Source organism: Melopsittacus undulatus, chromosome 17, assembly GCF_012275295.1.
Source record: "Melopsittacus undulatus isolate bMelUnd1 chromosome 17, bMelUnd1.mat.Z, whole genome shotgun sequence".
Classification (NCBI taxonomy): Eukaryota; Metazoa; Chordata; class Aves; order Psittaciformes; family Psittaculidae; genus Melopsittacus; species Melopsittacus undulatus.
In genome coordinates this window covers 1,128,307-1,138,959 of record NC_047543.1, presented here as the reverse complement: position 1 = coordinate 1,138,959, position 10,653 = coordinate 1,128,307, and the positions used below count along the sequence as shown (strand labels likewise).

The 10,653-nt window shown below is 57.6% G+C and overlaps 1 protein-coding gene across 1 annotated transcript; it reads right to left on the bottom strand.

Annotated features, from left to right (window-relative positions):
* Positions 1 to 8,302: 8,302 nt before the first annotated feature.
* On the bottom strand, positions 8,303 to 10,040 carry NXPH3 (neurexophilin 3). Its single transcript, XM_034070211.1, has 2 exons — positions 9,984 to 10,040; positions 8,303 to 9,016 (listed from the first exon to the last, which is right to left on the bottom strand). Exons 1-2 carry the CDS (start codon positions 10,038 to 10,040, stop codon positions 8,303 to 8,305), a joined length of 771 nt encoding a protein of 256 aa, XP_033926102.1.
* Positions 10,041 to 10,653: the final 613 nt, after the last annotated feature.

Genomic DNA, 10,653 nt, shown 5'->3' with positions numbered 1-10,653 from the left:
ATCCTGATGCTAAATAAAGCAGCACAAGTGGACTTAAAACCCGGTTGATGTTGGGTAGTGCACAGGTGAGAAACTTCAGCTGAGTGCTGGGGTAAGGCTGGGTTTGGGTTTTGTGTCTTGCTCCTGCTGCTGTATCCGACTTTGTCTCTGAGCCTGAGTTATTCGAATCACTTGAGGGAATGTGTTGATTGCTGCGTGAGTCGGGAAGGGATGGAGGGAGGGTTGCAGTTATTCCATCACACCATGAGAGGTCCCAGGCAGGAGAGGTGCAGGGGATGGGCTCCTCTGAGTAATCGAACAGCATCAATGGCCCAAAAAAGGCAGTTAAATGAGCTGGGGGATAATAAAGTGGATGGGAACTGGAACTGGAACACTTCCACCCCCCCTTCAGAAGGGAAATGATGTCCCATGTTCCTCTGGAGCATTTAATCCAAGTGCAGGGATGTGACTGAGCTCTGCCATCGGAAACGGAGCAGAGATTGAAGAGGAATCGTTGACTCTTGCCGCTGGGGAGCAGTGTTGAGGACAGGACCTTTCAGCTCTTTGTACCGAGCTGCTTATGAACCTTTCTGAGCCTTGAAGCAGCCGAAGTGCCCATCCAGGAGTAATGGGGTGAAACCCATTCTCCAACTGGCGTTGTGCTTGTCCTGGAAGGCTGTGGAGCTCATCCCTGAGCATTCGGAGGCATTTAAAACCTCCTAGAGAAGGCACTGACAAACAGGGATCTGGTTCTGGCACGGAGGGAGGTGGGTGTGCTGGTCCTCAACAGGGACTAGTGTGGCATCCTAGAGAGCAGCATCCTGCAAGGGTGCCTGCAAACCTTTTCCTTGCTGCTGCATCTCGTGTGATAGCTGGAGTGCTTTCTAGCTGCTCTTAGGTAAGGTGAGATGAAGCAGGTTAAGTTTTAACTTAGGCCAGTTTCATCTCATAATGGAGATGGGTCCTTTTCTCCTACCTAGACCTAGATATTTCAGGTCTGTTCCCGCACTGTTGTGCCCTTTGCACTGGCTCTGCTGGGTCTGCAGCTGCTCCAACACTGGCAGCCACCATAAAACACTTCAACCCAAATGAGCAGGGGATCCTCTGGGTTGCAATAATGACTCTCTCCAGAGGATGTGTAATTAAAACGCCTTTTCTTTCCTCTCCTCTGCCCAGGATGATGCCACTCCTGCCTCGGGTTCTCCTGCATTATAAACGCAGAGCACCTCGCAGCTTTGGTTTCAGTTGTGCTGTGCCAGATGGTGAGCCCTGAACGGGGCAGCAGCAGCACTCAGCTGGGGCCTGGAACCAAAATGCTCTTTAATGAGTTCGGTTTCTTTCTTGGTGCTGAAGCCTCAGAGCAAGGATGAAAAAGGAGGTGTTTCACATGCAGTAAGTGTTTAAATAGGCCTTTTCCTGCCTCTCGCACCACAGCAGTAGCTCCATCCCTTTCCAGGGCTGCTGGGACTTCTAAACCAGCTCATTCTGTGAGGCTGTCATTGTTGTGGGTGCTTTAGCGTGGAGCTGGGCTATTGGACATAAGTGGTGTTTTTGTTCCATTGATGAGTGGTTTCCTTTGGGAATCTCATCCATAGGTTCTTTGACATTGTGGTTCTCCCAGATTCAATCTAACCAATGCCTTTTACCCACTGCCTGTGAGCCAGCAGAGATCATGGAATTACAGAATGGTTTGGGTTGGACAGGACCTTAAAGCTCCTTCATTTCCAACCCAGGGACACCTTCCACTGGAGCAGGTTGCTTCAAGCCCCATCCAGCCTGGCCCTGAACACTGCCAGGGATGGGGCAGGTACAGCTGTGCCAGGGCCTCAGCACCCTCATAGTGAATGATCAGGCTCTCCAGGATGAGGATAGCCACGAACCCTGTACGGTCATGCAGGATTTCCAAACCTGCCTGTAGGGAAAGAAACTGCTGACCAACATTGACTGTCATTGGGAAGTGTCTGCCAGGACTGATAGCTGCTCAGACAACCTTGCACTTGTGTCCATGTTTTTTATAGCCCTACTATAATAGGTAATCAAAGTATATTAATGGAATTAAGTTCCATCTGTCTGAGTTAAGCAAGCCAACAAGTCCCTTAATTAAGATCTCATGTTTGCTAGAACAGAGGCTGCAAACACAGAGCTGGCCACCAATGGCATAAGCAAATATCTCTCTTTTCCATGACAAAGTGCCAGAGCATCCAGTGGGCTGAGGAGCTCAGGATCCAATCTGCAAGGTAAGCAGCACCTGCTTGCGGGCTGACAACTGCAAGAATGGCTGTTTCTTCCTCTGATAGCTGAGGAAAACGAGCTGGTTGCAACCATTCTGAGGCACTGGGAGGCAGGCAGCAGCAGCAGGAAGGGGCCAGGCTGTGCCTGATCACGTCTCAGCGGGACAGTGTCTGATATTGGAGGCAAGAGAAGAGAAGTGAGTTAAAATCTGTCTTCAGGCTGCAATTTCCAGAGGTTTATAAAGCACCAAGTGGATCCTCAAACTGATTTGCAGGCGCTCCTGGGCTCTCCACCATGGGCTGCCTGCGCTGCTGTAGTTACCCATCAATCCCACGTGCGTGGCGAGTCCAGTGAGGGATCTCCTTTTAGATGCTGTAGGTTCACTGGTGTGGTTGGCATTGCTGGGATTGTTTTCTGAACAAGGCATAAAACCTGAGAGCCCCTGTGCCCAAAATGAAGGATTTCCTCATTTGGGATTCATCTGTTTAGGATTTTCTTGCTGCTCATAAAGGAGTTCCCCCTGATGGAGGGTTTGGGGGGTGCCCAGGAGGTCGTGTCCCTGTTGGTGCATGGGGAATGTTCAGGAGGAGCATATAGCATTGGGGTACACCCCGTGGTCTTTCCAGTGCACTGGTGGGAACCCGGGTGGGATGAGGCTGTTGGTCTTCCAGGAGGACTGGCAGGAGTGCAGGGAAGAGGGGAGCCACTGGGCCGGGACAAGGTCCTGGGTCCCTGCTGAGGATGCAGGCGCGTCCCTGATGGGTGAGATGCTTTGAATGGACCACAGAAGGTGATTTTTCTTGCCTGTATGGGAAGTATCCCAGTGAGGAGCCTGGATGAAAGTGGTCGCTTCCTGATGCAGTTTGAAAGCAGGGAGACATCTGCCACAGATCAGAAGAGCCTGGCAGGTGGAAAACACCCCAGCCCCCCTTCTCCCTGCCTTTATCCTGCCTGGAGCACAGCTCTGCTCCCCACGACACTGCCACGGGCTCTGCGCTGCTCAGCACCACAAACCAGAGCATGGGAGGGGGTGACACCAACCTCCCCTCCCTCAATCCGCTGCATTCCTTCCCCTGAAATCCCACATTGCTGCGGGAGCAGGGAACGTTCTGCAGCTCAGGAGCACACGAGTGAGGCCTGAATTATTCAGCATCTTTTTTAGTGCAGGCAGGTGTGGGGTTTGAAGTGGGTTGAGTTGGGAATTCTCTGCAGAGGAGCGAGGGTCTGGTGGGATTTGAAGGAGCTGGACACGTTTTCCATTCCTGTGCTCCCCTTGCTGCCTCTTGACAGCTTCCCTCTGCTTTGAGGCCTGGATGCTTGTTCCTGTGCTCTCCATCCCCCGTGTAACTTCCCCCTCTCCCTCTGTGTCACTGCCTCACCTGATGAGACGCCTGTGGATGCTGCTGTAGCCAGCGCTGACAGCGGGTTTGATGCTGTGGTCCCTGGTCCTCGGGGACTCGCAGCCTCCTGCAGGCACTGACAGTGCACTTCAGACCATCGTGAGCCACCAGATGCTGCTGCAGCTGGGAACGGAGCTGCCACGGGGAGGGCTGGCTTTGGACAGGGGTTAAGGGCTGGGGGGGGGTTGGTTTGTGCCTCTGTGGGGTTTGATGCATTCAGTCAGGTTTGCTGTATTCGATGCTGTTGAGAAGGCAGGAGGTGGTTTGTGTGTGAGTGCTGGAGCAGCATCCCCTTCATCCCGAAGGGAGAGGACAGGGATGGACATACAAGTGACTCAGTCTCCCCATCCAGGTGGATCTGGACCAGTGCTGCCCTAAAAGCTCTTCCCCACCAGCCCTCCACCCACTTTGTTGCAGGCGTTTGGGGCTGTCTGTGTGTGAGCATCAGAGCCTGTTCTCCTCCAGGATGTGCTCAGCTCCATCCCACCCAGGCTTTGGTGGTGGTGGCTGATCCCTGCCTGCCCATGGGGAGTGCTCAGGGTTTGTGACCCCAGCTGCTTGGCCCATCCCTGCACACACACTAATTCAGAGCTGTGATTGCAGCCACCCTCGCACCCAAATGCTCCGGGGTCATTTTGTGCAACCCAAGTAAGTCGGAATTATCTGTTCAGCACAAAAATTGGAATATTTCAGTCTTAAAATCACTATTTTTGTACTCAGCTTTTCTTGTCTCTTTGTTTGCAATCTAACAAGCCAGGTTGGACACAGGGGCTTGGAGCAAGCTGCTCTAGTGGAAGATGTCCCTGTCCATGGCAGGAGGCTGGAACTGGACGAGCTTTAAGGTCCCTTCCAACATAAACCAAGCTGGGATGCTATGAAGACATGAGAGGGAATCCTCACCGTGATCCAGATGGTACCAGACGTGCTCCAGGATGGCAAATGGCAAACCAATGAGCAGCCAACTTGGAGGCCTGGAGGAGAAGGGGTTACTGCATCACATCTCCCTCCTACTCTTTGGCCACAAGCCTTGAGGAAACAAGACATTTGGGTAGCAGATGGGTGCTCTGGTAGGTCTGGAAACCTCTCAGGCAGAAGCAAATCCTCCTTTGCAGCAGGAGACTTGGGCCTCACTCTGCAGAACAGCAAGTACAAGCCCAGCTCCCCAAGGGAGCAGATTGCCCTGTTCCTCCAGGCGCTTGGCTGGGATCCATCCTGCCACCAGTGCGCTCCACAGCAGAGCAGCCAGGCTGTGCCTCACCCCCAGCAGTGTCTGATGCCCTCAGGTAGGTGAGGGCCGGGACAGGGATGCTGAAGGGCTGATTTGCTCACCCACCAGCAGGGAAAAGGCACTGATGGGTACATGGTGCTTGTGCCATGAGGGTGGCAGCTCCTTGCAGGCAGAGCAGCGCACGGGGAGGGAAAGCAACCGGGGACCTGCTGCTTTTGGAGGCTGGTGAAGGCACAGGAAGATGGGGACGCGGCAGCTGGTGCTGGGCTCTGGCAGCGGGAGGATGGAAGTGGTTCTGTTTGGGTTCTGGGGCTAATTGGCAAAACTGTAATAATTCTTAGCTCAAATAGATGCTGCATTCAGCCTGCTTGCAGCTTCAGTCTTCCGCGTGTAATAACAAGTCATAACACTGGGGAGTTCATGAATAATCATTGCTGCTTGCATCCCCTTCCAGGGGAGGGCTTCCAGAGAGCAGCCTCGCTCCATCCCCAGAAGGCAAATGAATATTATCTTCATAAAGAGAGATAAGGCAGGCGAGACAAAGGCCTGGAATAACTTGGTTAAGTTTATCAGCAAAGCCAATAGCACCATCAGGATTTATGCCCAGGAATTAAGCTTCTCAGCCCGCCTGGGGACTGGGATGTCTGCCCTCAGCACAGCCCCAACACTGGCACCACAAACGGGCTGTGAGGAGGAGAAACCCTTCCATTAGCAAAGATGAGACAGAGCCGTGGGGAAGAGACTTTGAGAGGACTTGAAAGGTGCATCAGCTCCTGGGGAAGATGGGGAAACGTGGTCTGGAACAGGACCGTGGGCACCAGCACTGCCCCAGCTCTGCTGCTTGACCCATCCTGAGCTCCCTGCCACAGCCCTAACAACACGATCGGATCCAAAGCTGCTTTTTGTGCACCCAGAAGAGTAGAACCAGCACCATGAATGCATCCAGGAGCTTCCTGGGGCTGCTGAAGTGGGGTTGGCCGGGCTGGGAGCCTCATGGCGTTTAAATCAGGAGGATTTTGTGGGAAGAGGAAACCAGCATTAACAAACTGCAGAGAGCTGATTGCTGGAGATGGAGAGCAGCCGCTGCCATAGAGGACAGCAGGAGGTGGGTCCCATCAGGGCTTCTGCTTTGGAGACAAAGAGATCAGCCATCCACTGGGTTCTCCAAGATGATGAGGGGCTGCTTTTGATAACTGGAGATGGGCTCTGACTGTGACTGCTCCTGCAGCCCTTGGCTGAGCCCTGGTGTCATGGAGGGGTTTGGAGCCATTGCCCACTGCTTCCTGTGCCACGGAGCCTGCAGCTCCAGGAGCTTCACCTCCATCTGTTTGATGGCCATGGGCAAAGAAAGGAGGCCCCAGGTCCTCGTGTGATGCTCGAGGAGCAGGAGCAGCCTCCCCTGTGCACAGCACCCCCGGAGCACAGCATCCTCTGTGGGGAGCAGCCACCTGCACCCTAACACAGTGGTAGGAGCTGAGCTGGACCAAGGGCTCTGCCTTGCATCCCCCTGCGGTGGGGGGAGCGGGGTTCTGGTGGGGAGGTGTCTGTGTGTCCCTGGCATGGTTTGGCCTCCAGCTCAGTGAACCCCTCAGGGTTGCTTGTGCCTCTGCCAGCAGGAATGCTCCTCTCCCAAGCCCCAGTAATGGCCTGTCCTGGTCTCCTAGTAACTGCGCTGCCGCATCACTTTGGACAATGGAGCATCCTTTGTAGCCTGGCTCTCTGCTCCCGCTGCCTGCTCTGTTCCTTCCAGTGGCAATTGTCTGAAATGTCTCCAAATGAGCAACTTTGGGCTGGGCTGTTTCTGTTTGGTTTGTCTGTGCTGGCTTCAATGGGGCTTTTTGTGTCCCTTCCATAGAGCAGTGTGAATCCTTCAGGAGTGTGCTTTTGGGAGAGAGCTCCTGGGGGCTTCCCCCCTCTCCCAGTACCAGATGTCACTGCTGTTACTTGCCAAACCCGTGCTCTGAAAGCACTTTAAACTTCGTTGTGGGAATGAAGGAGTTTCCTTATTGATTATTGCACTAAAAGGCTTTCTTGCTCAGTGTAGTTTGGAGCCGACCTCAGCCTAGATGTAAAAGTGCATAGAAAGAAACTTTGCCAGCAGCCAGCAAAGCTCTCCAGGCTGTGGAGAAGGGATTGGACTTGGGAAAGGTGGAGGACAAAACCTGCCCTGCTGGTCCTGCCTCGGAGCTGTGCTGGGCTGCAAGGGGAGCTTTGGAGCTGGGGATGTGGGGAGTTTGGGGGGGGAAGGAAGGGCTGGGAAAGGGGAAGCTGCTTTTGTGGGGCTTTTCTTTAGGAGGGAATATGTCCACCTAAACGGGAGCCTGACGTTTGGATGTGTGGGGAAAGAGAGGAGGTTGGGAATACCCATTGGTGGTGCAGAATGAGCCCATGCACGAGCAATAGCAACCAAGCATCAGTCCTGGCGAAGCCCAAAGCTGGACCCAGTGCCCTGGTACTATGAGGGGTGGGTTTGGATGCATCTGACCAGAGCTGCATTTGGGCACGTTCATGGTGGTGCCTTGTTCCCACCTTCCCCCCCTGCAGCTGCTTTTCCTTCTCCCCAAGAGCAGCCGGAGCTCCCCCAGTAACAACACTTGCCCTGCCCCAGTGCCACAGCTTTATTCCCCCCAGGACAGCGTTGGGCTGTTGTTACCGGGGGTTCTTCCCCTTCCAAGTGCACTGAATGCTACAGTCAGACCCTGACCCTCTCGTACACACACGTCCGCACCGAGGAGCCCACTGTGGCTGCGGGAGCTGATGGAGCAGGAGGAGATGAAGGGGAAGCGCATGAATCACAGCACGTCAGGGGAAGCTCATGAATCAGCCCTGGCAGCAGACCCGGCTCCGCTCCAGGCTGCTCCCACTGCGGCCCCTGCCCACTGTGAGCCCCATGGGCTGGGGAGCAGCCTCCTGCCCACCCCGGCTCCCTCTTGCCATCCTGGGAGCCCTGTGCATCCCGGTGCAGGGACGCTCGGCTCCGGCTCCTGCTGCTGTGGATGTGTGGAGATGATGTGAGTGGCCATGGGTGTCCCACAGCCACAGAGGGCATCGGGTGCTGTTCTCCTGGCTGAGGTCTTCCTCTGGCTCCAGGCTTGTGTAAACCTGCTCCTGGAGCCCTCGTTGCCTGGTCCCCAACCTTTTAGAGCCACGTGGCCTAGATCCAGGTGAATCCATTATTGCACAGAGAAACTCAAGTCCAGGTTGTGGCTTTGTGTCCTGTTCCCTGTATCCTAAAGCCACATCCCAGCCTCCAAAGAGCACGGATCCAGGCCAGGATTAGCGATGCTGGAACCCCATAGCCTAAAATTCCACCTCTTGCCATTGGAGCCTGTGGGGGGAAAGGCAAAATCCTCCTCTTCCTTCCTTGCTGGGGAGCTCCACACACCTGCCCCTGCTTCCAAACCCATCCCCATCCCTCCCTCCCCTCCCCAGCACCCGCTCGTCACCAGGGCATCCGAGTGCCTCATCCCGAGGGATAGTAGGGAGCGTCGCTGTGGTAGTTGTAGTCAGGACACACTTTCTGCACCAGCCTGTAGTCTGTGCTGTAGAAAGTGATGTAGACGCAGATGACTTTGAAGGGCTTCGAGCAGACCCAGGAGACGTGGCTCTGGGTGTGCTCGTGGTAGCAGGTCTTGGATGGGTCGTAGGTGCAGAGCGTGGTCTTCTTGGCGCGCTCGACCTTCTCGTACTCCACGCGGCAGTTGAACACTTTGGACTCTTTGGCCTCGATGAAGATTTGCTGCTCCAGGTCAAACTCCACGGCCTTGGTGGGGGGCACGAGGCTGACGGAGATGTTCCCCTGCCCGGTGGAGTTGTGCTGGAAGAAGACGTTGACGGAGCCGTTGCCGTGGTCCACGACCTTGCCGGTGATGAGGAGGTTCAGCTTCACCGTCTTGATGTTGGAATAGAAGTCACCCCAGCCAAACAGCTTCCTCAGCTTGCCCGATGCCGGCGCCAGGTCCCGCTGGCCCCGGGGCTGTGGAGCCTGGTCCCGCACGGAGGCACCGTCCAGGATGTGCCAGAGCTGCCGTGAGCTGCTCCCCAGCGCCAGGAGGGTCCCGTTCTGCAGCAGGGCTGCAGGTACCGGGGAGCTGGGGGGGAGCAGCCCCCGAGCTCCCTCCCGGGGGTTGGGTTCACGTCTCTCTGCGCCGTTCCCTGGCTCCTGGCCACAGATCACCTGGACACAGCCATGGGGGAGAGTGAGAAACGAGGGGAGGCTCTGCCCCCCCCGCCCAGGGTCACCCCCCTTCCCCAGCATGACCCAGCTCATCCTTCGCCCCTCATTCTCCCTGTCTCCCTTTCCTGTCGCCTTCCCCCTGCACTCCTGTGCTTCCCTGGCAGTGGTTTTCCCGGTTCTCATCCTCCCCTCACAGGAGATTCCTTCCAGGGAATCACAGAATCCCAGCCTGGCTTGGGTTGAAGGGACCTTAAAGCTCCTCCAGCTCCAACCCCTGCCATGGGCAGGGACCCCTTCCATTGGAGCAGCTGCTCCAAGCCCCTGTGTCCAACCTGGCCTTGAGCACTGCCAGGGATGGGGCAGCCACAGCTTCTCTGGGCACCCTGTGCCAGCGCCTCAGCACCCTCACGGGGGTGAAAGGAGCCGGGAAGGGTCCCTTTGCTCAGGCTGTAACTCCTGTGAGGGGGTTCCGCACCCCACGGCCCTTGCACCCATCCCGCTGCTGACAGCAGCTCCCATGGACCCCCCTGCCGACCCCAAACCGCACCATGGTCCGGGGGACTCGGAGCGGGGTCAGCGCAAGAGCTGAGCTCTCACCCCTTCACCTCCGACACCCCCAGGGGCTCCTGCCCCCGCTCTGCGCTGCCTGCACCCGGCCGGGCCCCCCCCGGCAGCACAGATGGGCTCTGTGGGGGCTGCCAGGCTGTGGGCACCCAGCGGGCGGGGGGTGCCTGGGCAGGAGGCGGGCGCTGCAGCCCCATAGCCGGGTGCTGGGGTCCCCGCTGCGGTCCCAGGGGGATCGGGATGAGCCTCCCCCCCCCCATAGCAGAAGTTTTGGGACGCTCCGGGGTATCCAGGGGCAGATGCGGAGGGATCGATGCTGTTGATGCCGGGGTCTGCCCCCCCCCCCCCCCGGCTGTGGCACCGCGACCCCCCCTCCCCTGCAGCCCCCGTTCCCAGCGCTCACCAGCAGCGAGGCGCTCCCCTGGATGAGGAGGGCGATGCAGCTCCGCGGGAGATGCATCTTGCAGCCGCCGCCTCCGCCGGAGCCCCCGGTTCACCCCGGCCCCGGTGCGGCCCCGAGACCGCTCCCCCCCCCCCCTTCCTTCGGTTTGAAGCGAGGGACGTCAGCGGCGAGCGGGGCTACCCCGTTAGAAACCGCTTGCGAGGGGCTCCCCCCGCTCCATGGTGGCTCCGGCAGCTCCCACCCCCTTGTGCCGGACCGGGCGGCGGGAGGCGGCTGCCTCCTCCCTGCCTGTCCCCTGCCTGTCCCCTGCCCGTCCCCTGCCCGTCCCCTGCCCGTCCCCTGCCTCTTCCCTGCCTGCCCCTCGCTGCCTCGTCGGAGACTCAAAGAAACTCCGCTCCCTCCATCCCCTCCTCGCTCCCTCCCCTGCAAGCGCTGGGAGCAGAGCAGCACCTCCGCCTGTAACCCCTTGCTGCCCGCAGCACAGGCAGCCCGGCCCCGGGGGGGGGCCGGGGGCTCTGCGGGGCCGGAGGCCCCACTGAGGGGTCCTGCACAGGGGACCTCAGAGAGGGGACGGTGGAGACCGGGGATGGAGAACGGGGGGGACCCACCGGGGTCAATGGCTCTGCCCTTAGGGCCGGATGGATCTGTCCTGAGGAGAGGACTTGGGGGG

Coding starts and splice junctions, on each gene's coding strand:
- NXPH3 (XM_034070211.1), bottom strand. CDS start 10,040: ATGCATCTCCCGCGGAGCTGCATCGCCCTCCTCATCCAGGGGAGCGCC. Junction 9,017..9,983: donor AGGGGAGCGCCTCGCTGCTG/GTGAGCGCTGGG, acceptor GGCTGTGTCCAG/GTGATCTGTGGCCAGGAGCC.